This window comes from Erpetoichthys calabaricus, chromosome 11, assembly GCF_900747795.2.
Source record: "Erpetoichthys calabaricus chromosome 11, fErpCal1.3, whole genome shotgun sequence".
NCBI lineage: Eukaryota > Metazoa > Chordata > Cladistia > Polypteriformes > Polypteridae > Erpetoichthys > Erpetoichthys calabaricus.
The window spans coordinates 133,194,300-133,217,296 of record NC_041404.2 but is presented as its reverse complement, the minus strand read 5'-3'; the positions used below and the strand labels follow the sequence as shown (position 1 = coordinate 133,217,296).

At 40.0% G+C, this 22,997-nt stretch overlaps 2 protein-coding genes across 2 annotated transcripts in view; one reads left to right on the top strand and one right to left on the bottom strand.

Moving 5' to 3' along the window:
- mad1l1 (mitotic arrest deficient 1 like 1) overlaps nt 1–22,997 on the top strand; it is a 936,602-nt gene that overhangs the window by 12,276 nt on the left and 901,329 nt on the right. Inside the window, exons 4-5 of the mRNA XM_051933631.1 lie at nt 6,876–7,055; nt 19,444–19,568. Coding sequence (XP_051789591.1) covers nt 6,876–7,055; nt 19,444–19,568 — 305 coding nt within the window. The remainder of the gene's footprint in view (nt 1–6,875; nt 7,056–19,443; nt 19,569–22,997) is intronic.
- On the bottom strand, nt 12,203–15,727 carry LOC127529602 (zinc finger BED domain-containing protein 4-like). The gene is made up of 2 exons (XM_051933635.1): nt 15,021–15,727; nt 12,203–12,939 (listed from the first exon to the last, which is right to left on the bottom strand). The coding sequence occupies exons 1-2, from the start codon at nt 15,686–15,688 to the stop codon at nt 12,435–12,437; spliced, it is 1,173 nt and encodes a 390-aa protein (XP_051789595.1). The 5' UTR covers nt 15,689–15,727; the 3' UTR covers nt 12,203–12,434.

The following is a 22,997-nucleotide window of genomic DNA, read 5'->3' as shown; positions in this document are numbered from 1 at the left end:
CACAAGAACAGTAAGTAGAATTGTGCTCCATTACCTATGCACCACCTTCCTTAAGATACATCCCGGCACATTGTAATAAGCCTTTTTCCGCCCCTAATTCATATACAGTATAGGCAGAACTTGAAAACAGTCTTGCAACCTCTCTAATTGAGGTGGTCTGCTGTTCCATAATCAGAAAACACAGTTTGCATTTCAGAATCCTGAGTTGGTCAAAATATATTTTCAAACAGCCTGGCTTAGACTTTTCCAGGGAGGTATAGCATATTCTCTGGTTTCCCTTTTTCAAAAAAAAAAAAAAAAAAAAATGGAGAACATCATGCCTCTTTGCCAACCTAAAGATGCAATCTCTGTCTTTCTTGTAATATTAAATAGGATGTTGATTTCAAGTATAATATTTAAAATTATTGTATATGTTTGAAATTAATTATTGTTAAATGGTATATTGTAAATGCATTTATTAAAAATGTGTGTGTGTATGTATATGAAAATAAAATTACATTCTCCCTGCTGGGAGACTGTGAACTTTGAACCCGCCACCATCTGTACTGTAACAGAGATGAGCCAGGGAGATAAGAACACATGCATAGGAACAAGGGGCAGCTGCAAAAAAGGCCCCAATGTGCTTTTATTACAAATCCAACCGTCAAAAACTATGTTCCAGATTAAAGTACAATGCTCCTTCTAATATAAATAAATAATGCATAAAACAACTGCAATCATGGAGGTTAAAATAAGTCCAGCAAATAATCTATACTAACGAGGTTAAAACATGGCAGGATTCTTCTTTTTAAAAATCACAGTCTCTGGTGCTTCCCTTTAAAACGGATGTCTCTCCAGCTTATCTATTCAGATCTTCCAGCGCACAGATACATCAACCGACAGGTTCAGACAACGTTCTGATCTGCTTGTGTCCCTGCCGCCCATTCCATCGAGATCCATGGGGCTCCACCGAGCCTTGTCCCGTTTGGACTCCTGCTGCTGTTCCCCGGCCTTGTGGGGGAGGCCCTCTGGAGTAATGTTGCTCCTGCTTCCATGCTCACATTCCTGTCCGCCTGCTTCCTTTCCACTGGCACTGGCTCTCTCTCACTCCTGCCCTTTTCTCCATCCTTTAACATCCATATCTATTTCTCTCTCTCTTTTCGTTTTGTTTTTTTGTCCCATGCAGGCTCCTTTTATCCAGCCAGTTCAATTTTGGTGCAGGTGAGACACACTGCTCCACCCAAGGAGCAATTGAGGCGCCTGAATTAACCTCCTGCCTCCACATGTGTGTGCAGCACAGTTGGTCAGGCACTCCAGTTAACTGCAGAGCGAAGCTTGCCTGTACACACCTGCACCCATTTGAAGCCCTTGTGGAGTCTGAACCCCGGACACAGATAGACAGGCTCAGAATGTCCCCAAAATACACAAGTTTTATTTTTCCTTCTTCAACACACACCACAATACCACCACAATGAACTCTACAGCTTAGTCCTTTCTTTACTTTCTTTTCTTCTGCCGCCTCCACTCCTCTCTCGCAAGCTCCGTCCTCTTCCACTTGACTCCAGCTCCCCAAGTGGAGTGAGGCGGCCCCTTTTAAACCACACCCGGAAGTACTCCAGGTGTTCCTCATTGAAGTCCCGGCAGCACTTCCAGGTGTGGCGGAAGTGTTGCGTTTTAAGTTTGGCTCCACTTCTGGCAGCACTTCCGGTTGAGGTGGAAATGCTGCAGACCACTGCTCCGGAATTATCCCAGAGGACCCTGGTGGTGGCCACGTAACCCAACAGGCTTGAGCGTTACAGCCCCATTCTCCTGGCCTCGATGTAACCCAGGGTGTAACCCTTTCAAGTCCCGGGGAATGGCTTGCCCTTTTCTTAGTCCTCTGCTCTCCCAGGCTTTCCAACAGGGCACGATCCCTGGCCATCCATCACACCCTGCATGTGATTATTTAAAAAGCGCCACGGACCACTCATCACAAAACTACATAGCTATGATTTGGTGGGGTTGGGAGGGGTAAAAAATATATATGACTGCAAAGGAGGGTAATTTTTTTATAAGCAGATTATGGATTTAGAGCAAGTGTCTACATAACTTCTTTTGTCAGATTTGTTTTTTTTTTTTTTGAGGCCTCAACCACACCTCTACCAGCTGCGAAGGAAAGGTTAATAATGGGTTGGTAAAGCTGTTTTATTCTCATACTGGTGCCTTCCCAGCTTCTGTAATATGAAGACAGAAACACTTTTTTTTTTTTTTTGAGGAAGTAACTTTGCACTAGATGATAGTGGGAAGAATTGATTAATTGATGTTTATCAATCAATTCATTATTGGTTTTGCCTTTTGGCAATGCTAGGAATTCAGTAAGACTGCTGTTTCTTTACTGTTCTCCTTGAAGGAGGGATTTCTGTCCATTAGGCTTGTATTAAGATAGCTAAAATTAGTTCATTTTAAGAAAACAGTACATTTCATTGATAATACAGGATTATAGAAAAACAATAACTACTTGCTGTATATATAACCATAAAAGACAAAATTTAAGACAGTAAAATGTATACAGAACTGTCTGTGTGTTCTTAGTTTCTAATTTTCTTGGTTTTACAGATATTTTATCCCACTTTTGGAATCTTAGCATGATGCTATAGCCATTATATGCCTCACTCTGATACACAACTGTGGGTGAGAAAGGGCTAAACAATTCTGCTGCTAGGCTTTTGTTTATAATCATGTCAGAAGCTTGTTGAAGGTAGTTTGCCGGGCACAATCATAAGCTTGTAACAATAAAACACGAGGAAGGGAGTCTTTAGATGACTGTTTACAATCTTCTTAGAGTTGTAATTTATTATGGCATGGGTAAATAATTTTATAAAACCAATCCTTTAAAGATGATGTCTGATGCTGTTTGAAATAGTGTGTTGTTGCCCAAACTCAGAAAATCTTTGCATTGGAGTGTCTTTGCCACACGCTCTTTTGTTTTCCTTAACTTGCTGTTATCATGTTGTATTTCTCAGCTTGCTGCTATCCTGTTTACTGTGTCCTCTGCAACACCATAGCGAAAAGCATGACTCTTTCTGGAATAAGTGTTTATGTGTTGCAGTTCCCTTCATTGTAGTAGGTCTTCTTCACAGTCCTTCATCTGGGACTCAGTTACTGGCATAAAGCTTGTGTTTAAAGGAATGGATCTTGAAGGAGTGCGTTCAGGATGTCCAACTTCCAGGCCCAAAGAACTTGTTTTCTTTTTCCAGATAGTGGGATCAGCTTCCTCGTCAATGATATAGAAGCGATGCATTCCAGTTACTGATCCAGTGTCTGCTTACAAGTGCCCTTTTTGTCAGTTGGAATTAGAGTTCAGGTTATAGTTACAAGCATTAATGAATGTCCTTTTGTATATCTTTTTGTTTGAAGGTGTCTTTGTAGACATGAGCACTCATTCTTGACTAACAATGTTTTGTATCAGATAAAACTCAAAGCATACTGACCATTTATTAGCCAGTAACCTTTTTGTCCTACATCGAAAACTGCGTGTTAGCTTATTGAAGATTTTTTTTGTTTTTTTTTTGTGTTCACAGCTGTTTTTCAGTGTACTAATGTGGGTTAAATATTCAGAGCAGGAAAGACTTGTGCCTTCATGCTCATATTAAATGCTTGTGTAACAAAAAGTTCAGTTTAGTGTTAAATTTTTTTTTTCTAATTTAAACTAAAATATGAGACTTGTTAATTTTTCAGAACAATATATACAGTGCATCCAGAAAGTATTCACAGCGCATCACTTTTTCCTCGTTTTGTTATGTTACAGCCTTATTTCAAAATGGATTACATGCATTTTTTTCCTCAGAATTTTGCACACAACACCCCATAATGACAATGTGAAAAAAGTTTACTTGAGGTTTTTGCAAATTTATTAAAAATAAAAAAACTGAGAAAGCACATGTACATACGTATTCACAGCCTTTGCTCAATACTTTGTTGATGCACCTTTGGCAGCAATTACAGCCTCAAGTCTTTTTGAATATGATGCCACAAGCTTGACACACCTATCCTTGGCCAGTTTCGCCCATTCTTCTTTGCAGCACCTCTCAAGCTCCATCAGGTTGGATGGGAAGCGTCGGTGCACAGCTCTTTTAGGGCGGATGTCGAGGAGGGGTTGAGGGCGAATGTCGACAAAAGTCGACATCCAGGGATAGAGGGTGACAATCAGCTGTTAATAGCGACAAAACTCAGTGTCACGTCACAGGCATTCCCTCTGTGCTTGGAGGAATGCTAGACTCGTTGACTCGACAACTAATCCTTGCGTGTGCGTGAGTTGCGAAATGTAAACAATGGCAAGATGGCATCGACATGTCACAAGGGAGCGAAGCGAGTACAGAAAAGAAAACACTCGGCAGACAATGTTTTGCGCATTATCGCGGAGTCGGACTCTGATTTTTCAGAATCGGATTTTATTGACAGTGATCAGGAGATCGAACAAGAGAGTGAGAAGCCGGCATCAGCTGATCGGACACCAGCCGATGCCGCGCCAGCTGATGCGCTGTCAGCTGAACTCATTCGCACAGCCGATGCATCTACGGCAAGGTTCACGTGGGAGGAATACACAGACATTGATCTGTGGGCTACCGGACTTCACAAGACGGCATGGCTTGCTGTTGGACACGACAGATCACCAGCTGCTGAACTACTTCAGGCTGCTCTCTCCTGAAGCTGCTTTTCGGCTACTGTCAGACGAGACAAACAGGTAGGCAGAGAAATTTTTTGAATCACGGGCTGCACTTGCATCGCATTCTCGTTTTTCAAAGTGGAAACCCACAACAAAAGACGAGATGAAGCGCGCTGTGGCATTACAAATAGAGATGGGACAAAACTGGTGATATAACTTCAGAGAGCATTGGTCCAAACGTGCTTTGTCCCCTGGTGGCTTTGGACAGGTTATGCAGCATGATGATAGGTACGTGATACTGCAAAGTTTTATTCAGAAAACTTGGTGGCAGTGGCATGGCACGGCACGATGGCAAATGGGTGACTTGTCTCTCTACAGTACACACTAACAATGTATGTGAGAAAGTGCAGCAACAGACAATTGAAAAGTAGGCACCAAAGCAACACATATTGTAAGCAGTGCAATGTGGTAATGACTGAAATTGGCTGTTTTGAGCGAGATCAGGCTTTGCAGGACTTTGCTGTGTAAAATGTATGTGATATGTATGTGAAATCATAGAGTATGCAGGCTCATACAACATGCAAGACAGTAACATTTGTCGAAAGTAAATATTTTTTGTTGATTTCAATTGCTTTGTGTTCTTTTTTTAAAAAAAGTTAGTTTTTGGAAAAATATTCAGCCCTGGGAGAAAAGAAACAAAAAAAATTAGCCCTAAAAAGAGTTAAGATCTCTCCAGAGATGTTCAATCGGATTCAAGTCTGGGCTCTGGTTGGGCCACTCAAGGACATTCACAGAGTTGTCCTGAAGCCACTCCTTTGATATCTTGGCTGTGTGCTTAGGGTCGTTGTCCTGCTGAAATATGAATCGTCACCACAGTCTGAGGTCAAGAGCACTCTGGAGCAGGTTTTCATCCAGGATGTCTCTGTACATTGCTGCAGTCATCTTTCCCTTTATCCTGACTAGTCTCCCAGTTCCTGCCGCTGAAAAACATCCCCACAGCATGATGCTGCCACCACCATGATTCACTGTAGGGATGGTGCCTGGTTTCTTCCAAACGTGACGCCTGGCATTCACACCAAAGAGTTCAATCTTTGTCTCATCAGACCAGAGAATTTTCTTTCTCATGGTCTGAGAGTCCTTCAGGTGCCTTTTGCCAAACTCCAGGTGGGCTGCCATGTGCCTTTTACTAAGGAGTGGCTTCCGTCTGGCCACTCTACCATACAGGCCTGATTGGTGGATTGCTGCAGAGATGGTTGTCCTTCTGGAAGGTTCTCCTCTCTCCACAGAGGACCTCTGGAGCTCTGACAGAGTGACCATCGGGTTCTTGGTCACCTCCCTGACTAAGGCCCTTCTCCCCCGATCGCTCAGTTTAGATGGCCGGCCAGCTCTAGGAAGAGTCCTGGTGGTTTCGAACTTCTTTCACTTACGGATGATGGAGGCCACTGTGCTAATTGGGATCAAAGCAGCAGAAATGTTTCTGTAACCTTCCCCAGATTTGTGCTTTGAGACAATCCTGTCTTGGAGGTCTACAGACAATTCCTTTGACTTCATGCTTGGTTTGTGCTCTGACATGAACTGTCAACTGTGGGACCTTATATAGACAGGTGTGTGCCTTTCCAAATCATGTCTAGTCAACTGAATTTTCCACAGGTGGACTCCAATTAAGCTGCAGAAACATCTCAAGGATGATCAGGGGAAACGGGATGCACCTGAGCTCTATTTCGAGCTTCACAGCAAAGGCTGTGAATACTTATGTACATGTGCTGTCAATTTTTTTATTTTTAATAAATTTGCAAAAACCTCAAGTAAACTTTTTTCACGTTGTCATTATGGATTGTTGTGTGTAGAATTCTGAGGAAAAAAATGAATTTAATTCTTTTTGGAATAAGGCTGTAACATAACAAAATGTGGAAAAAGTGATGAGCTGTGAATACTTTCCGGATGCACTGTAGTTCTTTTTTGCAAAACAATTAAAAAAAAAAATATATATTTTTAGACAATTCAAGTCTGTTTTTAATGTAATTATGGCCTTAAAATTGGAATTTAAACATGTAGTCAAAATGTCTGTGTTTTTACTTCCCTGATATTAATAGTAGTTCTTTTACACTATAGTTGATGCATTTTTTTTCCCTCTTTAATATATTGGCTCAGACTGATACTATGTTTAATGAACAAACTAATTAATCTTTCTGGTTTTGAAAGTAGTCTGTCATAAATTTTTTTAAGCTAATGATGATTTCTTTCTTCACAGCGTGAAGCAGATCGGAACCGTGAGCTGATCTCTCGTATTAAGAAGCTTGAGGAGAGAGAAAATGAAATGGATCAGAAGCTAAAGGAGCAAATGGAGCTTAATCAGTCTTTCAGAAAGACGCTTGGGGAGCAGGGCAAAACAATTCAAGAAAAAGAATCTAAGCTTGCAGAAGCCAATGAGGTATACCTAAAACACTCTACTGAATTCAGATTTGCTTTTCAAATCCTATTAATTTTTAAGAGTGATTGAATTGTGGCTTATAAGCGCCACCAGTTTACTCTTGTTTTCAGCAGGTCAATGAAAGTCTTCATTAAATGATAAATCTGTCAGAAAGGAAGGACACAGAGGGTTTGAAACTTGGCACCCAAAATAATTAATTCATTATGCAATTTATTTTTTGTTTTTCTTCCTAACTGATATTTGCGCAATTGTGATCTAGGACGTAAATCTCTAATAGCTGAATTTCACTACAGTAACATCTGCATTAATCAATAGAAAGAAAATATCTCGTATTTCCAAAACATTCATTTTCTAAAAAGTTAGATGTCACAAAGAAAAAATTTTTGTGTTTTGGTAGAGAAAGTAACATTTGCTCATTGGAGATTGTGACGCTTATGTCATCCTAACAAGTTGAATTGGAAGAAGTGCAGGGTCTGTGGAGTTTATTGTGCTACTGCTGTGTAAGAGTTAATTAACACTAGAATTACCAGAGCCTACGAAAAAACTCGTAAATCCGTCCCACCTTAAATCGCGTCTTAAATCCGTTTGCACCTCTCCGCCAGAATCCTTTGTCATCTAAATGTGCTGATAAAGCTACTAGCAGCCAGCTATTCCATCCCCCCACCGACTTAGAATGAACTTCTCTCCTAGCTCAAGCCTTGCCTTGATTTGATTACCTGGGATTGAAGTGGAGTTTTACAGTGGAAATAATTCTAGCGTTATTTGGAATACACGCATTTCATGTGTGTTCCATTTCTATAGTTGGCTGTGCAAACACATTTTTAAAACAGAAACGTTTTTCATATTCTAATAGTAAATGACAAAATGTAGGCATAAACTATATAACGTATGAAGCCTGAAGTCCATATATCAAAGAAACACTTTCACAAAAGGTACAAATAAAAGAACACGTGCGCCTTCATGCAAAAAAAAAAAAAAAAAAAAGCCGCGTTAGCATGCCACATTGACTTTCTTACTACAACCGCCGTGGTGGCGTAATGGTATCAGCCCCTGACTGGGAATCAGAGGGTGGCGAGTTCGATTCCGCACGGCTCCACTTCGAAAAATTAACTGCTCTTATTCTTACAATTTTAGAATAACAATATAAAATTGATTTCAGTCTGTAACAGGCGGTGTAACTTATGATACTGGTAAAGGTTAGCTTTTTTTTTTTTTTTTTTTAATTCACTTTTCATTCTCGCAGTCACATTCAGAATCAATCCATACAACCCCATCTGACACAGCTGGTTTCACATAAATAAAAGTGCACTTTTATTCAAGACTATAACCGAAGAATAAAGAAAGCAAGTTACAGTTGGTGGTTGATACAACAGCTTGCGTGGTGCAATGTTAAGAACTGCTGATTTCCGATCCGTGCTATATAAAATCATCACATTCAAATATTAACAGTTCCCACACACCCAAGGTCCGCCATTCCTACATTTACAACATGTGTACTTGTTGCAGTGTACACACCTCTCTGTGCTATGGTTCCTATTACAGTGAATGAGCACCTGACACTGTACTTTCTTCCCTGGGGGAAGCTGAGGTCTTAGAACGGAAGTTTGTTGACGCTGTATCATCTTTTCTTTTTCCATCGCCTTTTCCTGTAAGAAGCGACGACGAAGTTCCTCTGCAAGGTGAGCCATGAACACTCTTCTTTTCTCAGCGGACCCCGTGCATGCCTTATACAGTACGTGTGCGTTCATCGCTGCTAGGTCAAGGATGTTGTACAACACAGCAACCGGCCACCTGCGTGTTCCTGTGCGCACTGAACAAGCACGCGCCGTCTGGTCCATGATGTCAACGCCACGCTGGGGAAAAAAGAAAGACAAATATATGTGACATTTTGAAGAAATCATTTTATCACCAGAAGAGCACCAGAATACTTCGTCACACTAATATTTTTTTCATTAGCATACCTTCATGTGGTTGTAGTCTGTGACCGTGTTTGTTTTTTTTTTTTTTTATCTTGCCCAATCTCCACATCATGGTGCATTGTGCTGAGAATGCAGACAGACTTCATCTTTTTGGGCACATACACTGTCAGCATGGCACTGGGAGATCTAAACACCAGCGTGGAGAATTGTTCGTGTACTGAACTGACTTTAGCTGCAGGTGGAAGTTCCCGTCGCACTTTATTCATGGTGCCAAGCAGAGCTGTATTGCGGTGCAGCAGTCTATTAGCCAGCGAAAGTGACGTGAAGAAGTTGTCTGTTGTTACGGTTCTGCCTTTTTGGATTGCGGCAGATTTGGAGACAAAGTACATGTGCAATGCCACTCCTTATTTAGGAAAAGATCCCAGTCGTCCCACGGGAGAAAGACTTTCCGAGTCTGTGGTCATAAAGCTTATGGAGCCATTTCTGGACAAAGGCAGAACCGTAACAACAGACAACTTCTTCACGTCACTTTCGCTGGCTAATAGACTGCTGCACCGCAATACAGCTCTGCTTGGCACCATGAATAAAGTGCGACGGGAACTTCCACCTGCAGCTAAAGTCAGTTCAGTACACGAACAATTCTCCACGCTGGTGTTTAGATCTCCCAGTGCCATGCTGACAGTGTATGTGCCCAAAAAGATGAAGTCTGTCTGCATTCTCAGCACAATGCACCATGATGTGGAGATTGGGCAAGATAAAAAAAAAAAAAAAAACAAACACGGTCACAGACTACAACCACATGAAGGTATGCTAATGAAAAAAATATTAGTGTGACGAAGTATTCTGGTGCTCTTCTGGTGATAAAATGATTTCTTCAAAATGTCACATATATTTGTCTTTCTTTTTTCCCCAGCGTGGTGTTGACATCATGGACCAGACGGCGCGTGCTTGTTCAGTGCGCACAGGAACACGCAGGTGGCCGGTTGCTGTGTTGTACAACATCCTTGACCTAGCAGCGATGAACGCACACGTACTGTATAAGGCATGCACGGGGTCCGCTGAGAAAAGAAGAGTGTTCATGGCTCACCTTGCAGAGGAACTTCGTCGTCGCTTCTTACAGGAAAAGGTGATGGAAAAAGAAAAGATGATACAGCGTCAACAAACTTCCGTTCTAAGACCTCAGCTTCCCCCAGGGAAGAAAGTACAGTGTCAGGTGCTCATTCACTGTAATAGGAACCATAGCACAGAGAGGTGTGTACACTGCAACAAGTACACATGTTGTAAATGTAGGAATGGCGGACCTTGGGTGTGTGGGAACTGTTAATATTTGAATGTGATGATTTTATATAGCACGGATCGGAAATCAGCAGTTCTTAACATTGCACCATGCAAGCTGTTGTATCAACCACCAACTGTAACTTGCTTTCTTTATTCTTCGGTTATAGTCTTGAATAAAAGTGCACTTTTATTTATGTGAAACCAGCTGTGTCAGATGGGGTTGTATGGATTGATTCTGAATGTGACTGCGAGAATGAAAAGTGAATTAAAAAAAAAAAAAAAAAAAAAAAGCTAACCTTTACCAGTATCATAAGTTACACCGCCTGTTACAGACTGAAATCAAATTTATATTGTTATTCTAAAATTGTAAGAATAAGAGCAGTTAATTTTTCGAAGTGGAGCCGTGCGGAATCGAACTCGCCACCCTCTGATTCCCAGTCAGGGGCTGATACCATTACGCCACCACGGCGGTTGTAGTAAGAAAGTCAATGTGGCATGCTAACGCGGCTTTTTTTTTTTTTTTTTTTTTTTGCATGAAGGCGCACGTGTTCTTTTATTTGTACCTTTTGTGAAAGTGTTTCTTTGATATATGGACTTCAGGCTTCATACGTTATATAGTTTATGCCTACATTTTGTCATTTACTATTAGAATATGAAAAACGTTTCTGTTTTAAAAATGTGTTTGCACAGCCAACTATAGAAATGGAACACACATGAAATGCGTGTATTCCAAATAATGCTAGAATTATTTCCACTGTAAAACTCCACTTCAATCCCAGGTAATCAAATCAAGGCAAGGCTTGAGCTAGGAGAGAAGTTCATTCTAAGTCGGTGGGGGGATGGAATAGCTGGCTGCTAGTAGCTTTATCAGCACATTTAGATGACAAAGGATTCTGGCGGAGAGGTGCAAACGGATTTAAGACGCGATTTAAGGTGGGACGGATTTACGAGTTTTTTCGTAGGCTCTGGTAATTCTAGTGTTAAAATCTGGCTTAATGGGGATGAGTATAACAGATAGATAAACATTTCTTAGGAAGGATAGAAAGAACTTAAAAGGAGCTTCATCTTAGTGAGGACATCTGGGTTAGTTTGGAAAACATTGAGGAAAGAGGCTTTATTTTAAGAGTGTGTTATAGACTTCGCAATGCAGACAGTATTTTAAATGTGCATCTATTTAGTAATATTAAAAAGGCAAGTTTACATGGGGATGTTACAGTTATGGGGGACTTTAACTACCTGAATATTAACGGCTAACTTTGCCAATAGTGGAGTACAAGAGCAGGAGTTTATAGACCTAATCAGTGACTGTGTTATAACGCAGTATGTTAATGCATCAGTGTGAGGGGAAGCCTGTCTAGATTTAGTATTTTTTGTAATAAGCAGACTAGAATTGGAGTTGTAGAGGTGATTGAACAGCTAAGGTCAACTGACCATAATACAGTGTATTTCTCAGTGATTTGGTAGAGCACAGATGCAAAAACTTAACTTTAAACCGATATGGAGAAGCCTAAATGGAATAAACTGGGATACGCTTTTAAGTGTGGAGACCGTTAAGGAACAGTGGAACAAGTTTAAAAACATTTTACATATAATGCAGGACAGCTACATCCCAGAAATTGGAAAATGTAAAAAGACTGCATTGGGCAAATCAGTAGATAAAAAAAGAAGCTGCAATGGTTAAAACAGCTGTATGATGAATATAAAACTGATAACTGCAATTAGGGATGCACCGATACCACTTTTTTGGAAAACGAGTACGAGTACGAGTACTTGCATTTCAGTACTCGCCGATACCGAGTACTTGCCGATACTGAGTACTTAATAAAAACATGATTTAAATTTACAGGTAACAGCTTTAGTCATATAATTTAACAAAAAAAACAAGGGACTAGTTTGGAATTAAGAACATTTATTTAAAATGAAAAACATGTTGTATGCAACATATTACAGAATAAATAATTATAAAAAAAATTTAAACAGTGACAGTGCAACTCAAGTATTTTTTTCAGTTTGTTGTAAACTCTGCCGCTTTGGACAACACAAGGGGCATTAATAAACATCTTTGCTATTTAGTGCACAATATTTGAATAAACTAACAACATCCACTAACATAGAACTGTGGCAATCAGTGCAACTGAGGTAGGTATTAACATCAAGTCTAAGACGACTCACTTAATGGAGCCTATTTAGAAAAAGTGAGTGGCAGGTTTTTTTTTAAGAAAAGTAGCTTTTCTGCATTATCAGCAGTCAGCCTGTTTCTGTTTTCATCTATAATGTGTGACACTGAGCTAAAAAGCCTTTCACTTTCCACACTGCTACATGGGGCTGAGAGGTATTTCTGGGCCATTTTAGCCAAAGTGGGGAACCTGATTTTGTTGACACCCCAGTACTTCAGAGGACTGTCATCACGAGGGCTTGGGGCCTCTCCGAGGTATGTGTCGAGCTCAATGGCAGCACCTGCTGCCAGCGGCTGTGCTGCCTGGGGCTGCTCCTTAGCGATTTCTTCAAATACAGTGTCCAGACTGCTGCTAGTGCTGGCCTGGGCCTTGAGGAACAGTTTAGCAGGAGGTTCTGCAGCTTCTGCCCGACTCCCCTCTGCCTCAGCTCTGGACATCATCTGCAGCTCCTGCTTCAGGTGCAGCTTGGCCTCCGGAGCAGTGTTGTTGGAGAAGAAGCGATCTTTATACCTGAACAAAATTCATGAATGTATTAATATGTGGAAAAATAGGACTGATTTTAGTTTCCCCTAAACCACTGTCACAAATGCCAGCCATTTGGCTTTCTGGTAGTAATAAGGGAAATATATTTCATATTACAGTGGAACCTCGAGATACGATCACCTCTGTATACGAGAAATTCAAAATACGAGGAAAGTATGAGCGAAAAATTCAGATCTAAATACGAGCACTGGCTCATGTAACGAGCCACGAGCCAGGCTGTGGATATAGCTCGCGGCTTAGCAAGGGGGGCGTGGTAGCTGTAGCGAGCCGCAGAGCGATCTGCGGTGTCTGCGTTTCTCACCTAAGTGCACAGGTGGGAAACTGCCCACATCCATGATTTGTCCTGTGGCTGATGGGCTGGGCAGGGTTGCCACCCGTCCTTTAAAATACGGAATCGTCCAGTATTTGAGAATGAAATTGCGCGTCCCGTTTTGAATCAATACGTATGCGTCCGTTATTTTTTTGTATTAAAAGTGGTAACCCTAGCAGCTGCCATGTCTTCCCCGCATATATAGAGAAGCGCGAGCCGGTTAAGGGGGTGAAGAAGTAAAAGAAAAGAGAGGAGAGGAGAGAGAACGGAGGTTGCAGGAGGAGGCAGGAATCCGCAGCAGTAGGAAGTCGGTGCGAGAGAGCGAGCGAGTGCAGGCTCGCGTGTAGCTGAACAGGCGAGCCAAACAGCTGAAGCAGGACGGTGTAGAGAAGGTCAGCTGCATTAAGAGTGTCTCGCCTGTTGCAGAGCCCGCATGGGAGAAGCAGGTGAGATGCTAACAGAGAAGAAGCACCGGGGATTGTCATCTGTTTTTTGAAGACTGCTTCCTGTTGACGTTTTAACCTCGTGTTAAAGGATTGTTATTCTTATGTACTTTTGTTTTAGTTTAGGAAAATGGTTCCAAGGTTTTAAGAGAAAATAAGCAGGCAGGAATCAGAGAGGAAAGGTCCAATACTTCAATTGTGTTTACTTGTTCAAATATAATATCAGTTACATACAATATAATAGCAATATACATGCAGATATAGGAATTGTACTATTGACTTACAGTAATATATATATATGACTTATACTATACTTACAGTAATATCAAAAGACCCAGAGCCATCATCCTAGACCAGTAGACTGAGGGAGCCCGCGTATCAGTCTCGTCAGAGGATCAACTCGTGAGCCTGGTCCAATACCGGGCGGTGTGCACGTTCCCCACGGTTGAGCTTCCGAAGAAACTGAGGGCGGAACCTTCCCTTATATACTAATTGAGTGTCCTTAACCAAAATGGCTTACGTGTAACCAGTGTATACAGAAGTGATCAGTTTCAGCACACATCTTCCCACGGGACAACTTATGTGTTATCTCTACTAAGCCTAAAACAACCCTTCTTAGAGACATCAAAACAACTTACAGAAAAACATCTTGCATTAATTAACCTTTCCCTAAAACATTCTGAAACCCTTTATGAGAAAGAAGTTTTTGCACATTCTTTCGCTATCATCCCAAACATTCCAATCTTTGTAGCTGGTTTTGCACTGAAGCGACCAACCCCCTCTTACTCCTTTATTTTATCCCTTCTCCTGTTACAGAGAAAACCTTTTTATTACAACTTTAAACCTCCACTTCACAACTGTTTTAAGGATTATTTATTTAAAGATTTATTGAATGCTCTACTGCACTTTGGACACTTGTTTTGATTCTTTTAATAATCAGTTATATTATTTACCAGTGTTATTTATTAAAGGTAGACTACAGTATATATAATTTATCAGTGTTATTTGTTAGGAAAATTGATTTTTATGTTAATATATTTGGGATGCGGAACGGATTAACTGGATTTCCATTATTTTCAATGGGGACGTTTGTTCTAGATACAAGAAATTCGCTATACAAGCTCAGTGCTGGAACGAATTAAACTCGTATCTAGAGGTTCCACTGTATATATATTGCATACATTTGTATTTGTGTATTTTAGTTACAAAAATATAATATAATATTTCAGATGGAAATTAATCTTACATTTAGTACTGTAGTTTATCATTGAATACCTATAGCACACAGACTTTACCTTGGGTCAAGTATGGTGGAGATGAAGTACAGTGGGTTGGTCTCGACGTCACTGAAGCGCTTCTTGACAGCTGCCAGTAAGGTTGCTTTCATTGTCTTGACGCCGTGGTCCTCGTCTGTTTCTCTGTTTAGAAGTCTCACTAGCACAGTCACAGCTGGGATGACATCAGAGGCTAGTGCGTCGTAGCTGCTCACTTTTTTAGTTAGTTCCTCAAAGGGGGCGAGGATGGCAACAGTCTTCTCCATAAGAGCCCATTGGTGAGCGGTGAGATAGTCAGGGACTGGGAGTTCATGCTCGGACACATACACCCCCAGCACTCGCTTTTGCTCAATGAGGGACTGGAGCATGTAATACGTGCTGTTCCAGCGCGTCTGTATGTCCTGCTGCAGTCTCTTTATTGGCTGGTTGAGCTGTCCCTGAATGTCCTCGAGGCGGGAGTAGGCTAAGGCGGAATGTTTAAAATGCCCAACTATTTTCCGCCCCACTGCTATAGCATCAGCTATGCTCCTTTGTGCTAATAAGCCCTCGTTAACAGCCAGTTGGAGCGTGTGCGCGACACACGGCAGACTTGGGAGCCCTGCGTCATTCATGGCTTTAATCATGTTTTTGGCATTGTCACGAAGCACAACATGTACTGATGTTTTAGGTATACCCCATGTCTGGAGCATTTCCTCAAACACATGCGCTATAGCCTGGCTGGTGTGCGAGCCGCGGAATTGTTTCGCATGTAATATGGCTCGTTGCGAGTTGAAACTCTCGTCTATCCACTGGGAGGTTAGGCTAATTAGCGACACGGGGCTAACACTGCTTGTCCAAATATCCGTGGTGAAACTAAACGCAGAGGAGGGTTGCAGTAGGCTGTGGATATGTTTTTTCACGGAGTCGTGTAGTTTAGGCAGCTCCGTGTCAGTCATGTAGCGGCGGCTTGGGACATCATATCTGGGCTCCAGAACATTGAGGAGACGCAGGAATCCCACATTTTCTACCTCCGAGAGTGGCTGGTCACTCAATGCAATGTATTCGATAATTGCCTGTGTTATTTTCACAGCACGTGGATTGTCTCTGGACATTTTCTCTCGTCTTGCAAAAGTTTGCTGCAGCGTGGGTTGTGTTGGTTTAGAAGCGTGGGTAAACTCCTTGTACTCGTTGTCGTGTTGGGATTTTAGGTGCTTGATTAAATTACTTGTGTTAAATGCGCTACCTTTTGAGCCTCCTCTGGACAATTTCGCTGAGCACAATTTGCAGTCCGCCTTTGTTTTGTCGTCTTTATTCACTCTGAAATAGTTCCACACGGCTGACATGTCTCGCCTCGCCTTCTCCCCGCTCTGAGCTGCAGCCGGGGCCTGGGGGCGGGCACTCAGCGCCTGTGATTAACCCCTTACACGCCGCTCAAACATAGACATTTCTCAGACCGTGGTATCGGTCCCCGGTATCGGGGGACTTTTAACGAGTACGAGTACTTTAGAAAATGTGGTATCGAGGCCGATACCAGATACCCGTTTCGGTATCGGTGCATCCCTAACTGCAATGTGGATCTTAGGGCGTAAGAAAGCATGAGGGCGGCCATTAGGAAAGATATTAGAAATGTAAAAGATAGTTAGAGAGGAATATTGCTGATAAGGTGAAAGATATCTCCAAGAGATTCTTTCAGTATTTTGTTATAAAAGAACAGTCAAAGAGATAGCAAAGTGTATCAGCAATAGTAAAGGGGAATTAAAAAATTTACTTGGTGAAATAGCAGATGATCAAAACTTGCATTTACATGAGTTCTTCACATGTGAAGAAGCGGATATTCTGCCAGCAGTAACAGACTACTAAGGAGGTACTGAGGGATTTGGAAATTGTAGAGGGAGGAGTACAGCTTTGGTTATATAGCCTGAAATCAAACAAATCACCAGGACCAGGTAATTTTTATCCTAGACTGCTTATGAAAGTTAGTGAGTACTGTACATATAGAAACCCTTGAGATGGTGATTTGGTCAGAAGTAAAGGAATCCTCATTTCTGATAAGTACAAACATATGATTCGCAGTTTCATTCGGTAGCAGAACAGTGACTCAGAACACATAAGGTCAAAAAGAAGTATTTTCAGTAAAGAGAACAAGCAGGAGTTTTGTAACATCTTGTGTCCTCACAGGTGGCGCAGTGGTAGTGCTGCTGCTTTGCAGTAAGAGACTGTGGAAGATTGTGGGTTCGCTTCCCGGTTCCTCCCTGTGTGGATAGCGCTTTTAAGAAAAGCGCTATATAAATGTAATGAATTATTATTATGAATTATTATTATTATTATTAACAAAACAGAATGTTACCCACAGTGCCCTGATCGCAACCTCATCTAGGCTGTCTGTTTTTACCTGTTGAGAAAAAAGCAAGCAAGCAAGACTGCCAGAATTTCTAAATAACTGTAGCAAGTTCTCCAAATATTTTTCGAACAAATTACCTGCCAATTTTCTTATACAGCTGTGTGACCATGTGCCTAAGGCAGTTGATGCAGTTCTAAAAGCAAGGGATGCTCCCAGCAAATTATTGATCTGATTTATAATCCTTTACGTAATTATTTTTGAAAGTTGTTATGCTTTACAAATTTTTTTTTTTTATTTGTGTCTTTGCCCAGTCCTATGTGTGTGCTTTTGTATGAGTGTGTATAGGGTAGTCGTCGGTAGTTTGTCAGTCTGCTTTTTAAGTAGAGGGAAAATGATTTGTGATATACCATGTATAATAAAATAGCCGATCATTCATACTGTTACTGTTGTAAATTCCTAAGTAATTCTTTAATTTTGATTTGGTTTAATATTCAAGAGGTTTCTCTTGTAACTCTAATAAAACATAATTGTGCTGACAATTTACTCTACATAACAAATATTTTCAGTTTCCAAAGGGAAAGTAGCTTTGTTACCAGCTAAATATGTGTGAAATCTTTACATTTTTCCCATGTTCAGTGACAGTAGATAGAGAAGCCTTTGGCTTCAAACTCTGCTGCTATAGCATTAAAATGGCTGCAGTTTTATTGTCATTGAAACAAGTTGTACTTAGAAACCTGTACTTACTATAAAAGGAGTGCTTTGAAATTTCTGCTTTCATTAGGTTTCATCTGTTTCTTTTTTGTGAAGGGGAAAAAAGTCTGTACAGTGTTTGTCTATTGTGTGTGTGTGTTTTTGTTTTGTTTTTTTTTTTTAAATTATGCAATAATCCAATGTTTAATGCAAAAATTTTTCTCTAAGTAAAGATTGTTTTCATATGTACCATTAACTCGGGTAATCTGTTATTGGTATAATTTTGTATTGTACAACAAAGTATTATGGTGCTTTCTGTCACATCTTATATCAACATCACATCATCTCAAAAATTAACATCATACTTCACCCGAGAGCCACTGTATAATTGTGACTTCCATAACCAAGTATTCTGTGAAGGTAAGCTGTTGTCAAAAGAAAACTAGAGGGCAGAGGTAAACAAATCACATTTTTACTTACATTATATACCACAGATTATCCAAATAGAAGCTGAATGTTTAAAGTAGATGATACTATTGAAATATCCTGTATTATGAACCAATAATCAATACTATTCTAAGTGAGTTTATTTTTTAAAAGCACAGAAATAAAAATTATTTATTGCTTTAATTGTTAAGGCATATATTATTTTTTCATGATGTTTCCTATTGTTCTCATCCTGAAAATTTGCTTAGTACAGTTGCAGGATTGAATGCCTATCAGAAGTGGGTTTATGAGTTTGATTGACTGATGAAGGACATATGATCTTGTATAGAGGTTCAAATATTGGGGACAATGTTGCCTGCTGTACAATCCTAGAAAGTTATGTGAATATTTCTGTGAGATGTAGATTGTAATACCACTTGTTCTATTGATAATAGTGCTCACTCAGCCACTTGCTTTAGAATAAAGGTTAGTTTTTAAATCTGCTAAAAGAAAATGTATTATTTTTACCCTTGTTCCTTAGGAGTTTGGTTACTCTCATTCTGGTTAAATTTCCAGTTAGCTTTTTTTCTGTACAGCCAATTTAAGTAATACAATACTTAAATTGTATTCCAGTGTAGCATTGGAAAACAAATTACAGGTGAACTAGATAATGAATCAACTATTTGTCATCACAAAGCACCCCAAAAGCATATTACGTTACATGTATGTCTGTCTGTTCTGTTTATCTGTGTTCTAAATAGGAATTATAATTCTCTGGAGTTAGAACCCAGTTAGGTAAAAAAAACTTTTTTGTATGATTTATTTTTGATGTGATTTGATATACTTTGTTAACCCTCAAGGGGAAATTGTCTTTTCACATGATCTTTGAGGTGCAATAAGGAAATGATTGGGATTCATGCCTTAGCAACTGGGTTACATTATCTGATCTGTTTTTTTATATTTTTAGCTTGTAACTCTTCCTTTTCTACTTTTGTATTTTGAAATAAGACAATAGGGGTTTTAAGAGCAGATATTTCAGAACTACAACGCAAACTCAAAAGCCAGGAGATGCAGCTGATAATAGAGGAAACAGAACGACAAGGACTTCAGGAACAAGTTGAGGTGTTGCAAAAGTAAGGTGTTGTGCTTTGTTTTTCCAGTTCCATGAATAACTTGGTCTGCCTTGTCATTTAGAATACTTGAAGTAGTCCTGAGCTAGTGTGCTCATTAAAAAAGCATTTAAAATATGTATGCATGTATGTATTGATTTCATTGCTAGAAATCAAAACATTAAACTATAGAATGGAAAATGTATATTATTAAAAAAATAAAAAAAGCAATGGTTAGATATTCCATGCATAAATCTTGTGTGACCACTAAGGAAGCTGTATTTTGTTTATTGAAACCTAATTAAAATTATGCTTTTCTGAACAGGAAAAAAGTTATATGCATTTTCAAACCATTAATTCTATAAATTACAAGTATTCAAATGAGGAGTTTAAAGTTGAAAATGTGAGAAGTTAAACATACGGCTCATTGAGATTCGTTCATTGTACTGTAATTGTAAAATGAGTTTAATGGGAGCTTAACTGTGACTGGGTCTCTTGATAAGGTGCTTGTTACCAGTTTCATACTAACTACTAACTTAGTGTTGTGCAGTTGTATTTCCTCTGTTTCCTCGGTTTGTTTGGTTTAATACATCTTCTTGATTGATAAGACTTGAAAAAATGTGATATGTTAAGTAAAAAGCTGCAGAAAATATGCATTATCTGCAGTATAAAGTGGATAAAATATACTTAGAATATTTGTGTATGTGTGCTAAAGTGCCAAACCTTGGTCATTATCCTTGATGATATTGCTTATAGGTCTTAAAACAGTGTTTTACATAGTTATTTGGTCAGTTTAACACTCACAGTTAAATGTTATAATAATTGATAATACTTTACAGTAATCCCTCCTCCATCGCGGGGGTTGCGTTCCAGAGCCACCCACGAAATAAGAAAATCCGCGAAGTAGAAACCATATGTTTTATATGGTTATTTTTATATTGTCATGCTTGGGTCACAGATTTGCGCAGAAACACAGGAGGTTGTGGAGAGACAGGAACGTTATTCAAACACTGCAAACAAACATTTGTCTCTTTTTCAAAAGTTTAAACTGTGCTCTATGACAAGACAGAGATGACAGTTCTGTCTCACAATTAAAAGAATGCAAACATATCTTCCTCTTCAAAGGAAACGGAGAGGAAAGCAAACAAATCAATAGGGCTGTTTGGCTTTTAAGTATGCGAAGCACTGCCGGTACAAAGCTGTTGAAAGCGGCAGCTCACACCCCCTCCGTCAGGAGCAGGGAGAGAGAGAGAGAGAGAGAGAGACAGAGAAAAACAAAGTCAAAAATCAATACGTGCCCTTTGAGCTTTTAAGTATGCGAAGCAGCTGCACACAGAAGGTAGCAACGTGAAGATAATCTTTCAGCATTTTTAGACGAGCGTCCGTATCGTCTAGGTGTGCGAACAGCCCCCCTGCTCACACCCCCTACGTCAGGATCAGAGAAAGTCAGCGCAAGAGAGAGAGAGAGAGAAAGTAAGTTGGGTAGCTTCTCAGCCATCTGCCAATAGCGTCCCTTGTATGAAATCAACTGGGCAAACCAACTGAGGAAGCATGTACCAGAAATTAAAAGACCCACTGTCCTCAGAAATCCGCGAACCAGCAAAAAATCCGCAATATATATTTAAATATGCTTACATATAAAATCCGCGATGGAGTGAAGCCGCGAAGCGCGATATAGCGAGGGATCACTGTATTTCACTATTTTATTAACACTGCCTTCAGTTTGTTTTGAAACAGTACCATTTCATAGCTTTCAAAATTATTGTTTTATGTATCATGTAGGAGAAGACACCTGGCATAGTAGTTAGCATTGCTGCCTCATGGTTTGAATGTAATGCCCTGCCATTGTCTATGTGAAAGTTACATACTTTGCATGTAGTGTAGGTTTTCTCCCAACATCCTCAAACGTGCTGGATAGGTTTATTAATGGCCCTTAATTAGCCTTACTATGTGTGAGTGTAGGCTGCTGAGTGTGTATGTCTTTTTTGAGATACACTTGATTTCAGTTCAGGGTTGTTTCATACTGTAGTAAACAGATAAAAACCCACATATGCACAATCTACATAAATATATTCATCAACAATCAAATGAACATTAGGGGTGTGTGGAATAATTAATGCAGCTGAATAAGAGTAAAGGTGACTGCCAGAGGAAGGCTTGTCAAGGACTGGGCAAATGTGTGACACTATGTTGTCATTAGTTATTAGGTTCTCATGCATTCATATTCCTCTGATAAATTACTATGGTCAGCATATCCTGTTAGAATATAGTGGTTATTTTTTTAGTATAACATTCATTCATTTACTTGCTGAAACTGCTTATTGCAGCACAGGATCAAACTTGAACTGAGTGCATCCCTACAGCATTGGACACAAGGCCAGCTGATACCAGGAAATATAAAAATACAGTGATACCTTGAGATACGATTTTAATTCGTTCCGTGACCGAGCTCGTAAGTCAAAATGCTTGTATCTCAAATTAATTTTCCCCATTGAAATGAATTGAAATGAGATTAATTCGTGCCAGCCCCCAAAAAACCACCCCAATTTTTTGTTAAATGTTTTCAGCATAAGAAAAATGTATTTATAATGAACAAATATTGTATACAAACAAAATAAAACCTAATACATAAGAGAATCTAAAGAAATAAACAAATGTTGGCAAAGCCGATTAGCGTATTGTAATGTTTTTTTCTTTCACTTCACTTTTGCTTAACTTAATTTTCTTTTTCACTAGTTTTTTTTCTTTTTTACCACGCTTTCATCACTTTCATTCGCAGGGCGTTTCAATAGAAACCTGTCCAAGGAGCTTTGTTTAGTCCTCCCCTTTAGAATGTTTCTGAAATGAGTTAGGCAAGTGTCATTAAATAGCGCGGCTGCACGTTTAGTTTCTTTTCAGTAAAGTCGGGCGTTAGGCAAGTGTCATTAAATAGCGCGGCTGCATGTTCAGTTTCTTTTCAGTAAAGTCAGGCGTTAGGCAAGTGTCATTAAATAGCGTGGCAGCACGTTCAGTTTCTTTTCAGTAAAGTCAGGCGTTAGGCAAGTGTCATTAAATAGCGCGGCTGCACGTTCAGTTTCTTTTCAGTAAAGTCAGGTGTTAGGCAAGTGTCATTAAATAGTGCCACTGTATGATCAGTTGTAATTTTTTCAGGGTGTTTCTTTTCTTTAAAGTTCGAAACTTTTTCCCACATTGCAAACACTTCCTTTATCTCACTTTAAGAGATAACCTCCTCCACGATACTGATCTCCTGCAGAACCTCAATATGTTGCTGCGTACGTAGTTCCGTCAACTCCTCTGTCGTCAGTTCCTCGGAATGCGCGGGGACAAGCTCTTTGATGGCTCGTATTTCGAATTTTGGCTCATAACTCCAGACAAAAAATCGACCTAGTGATGGCTCGTATCTCAAAAAACTCGTACATTGGGGCACTCGTATCTCAAGGTATCACTGTACAT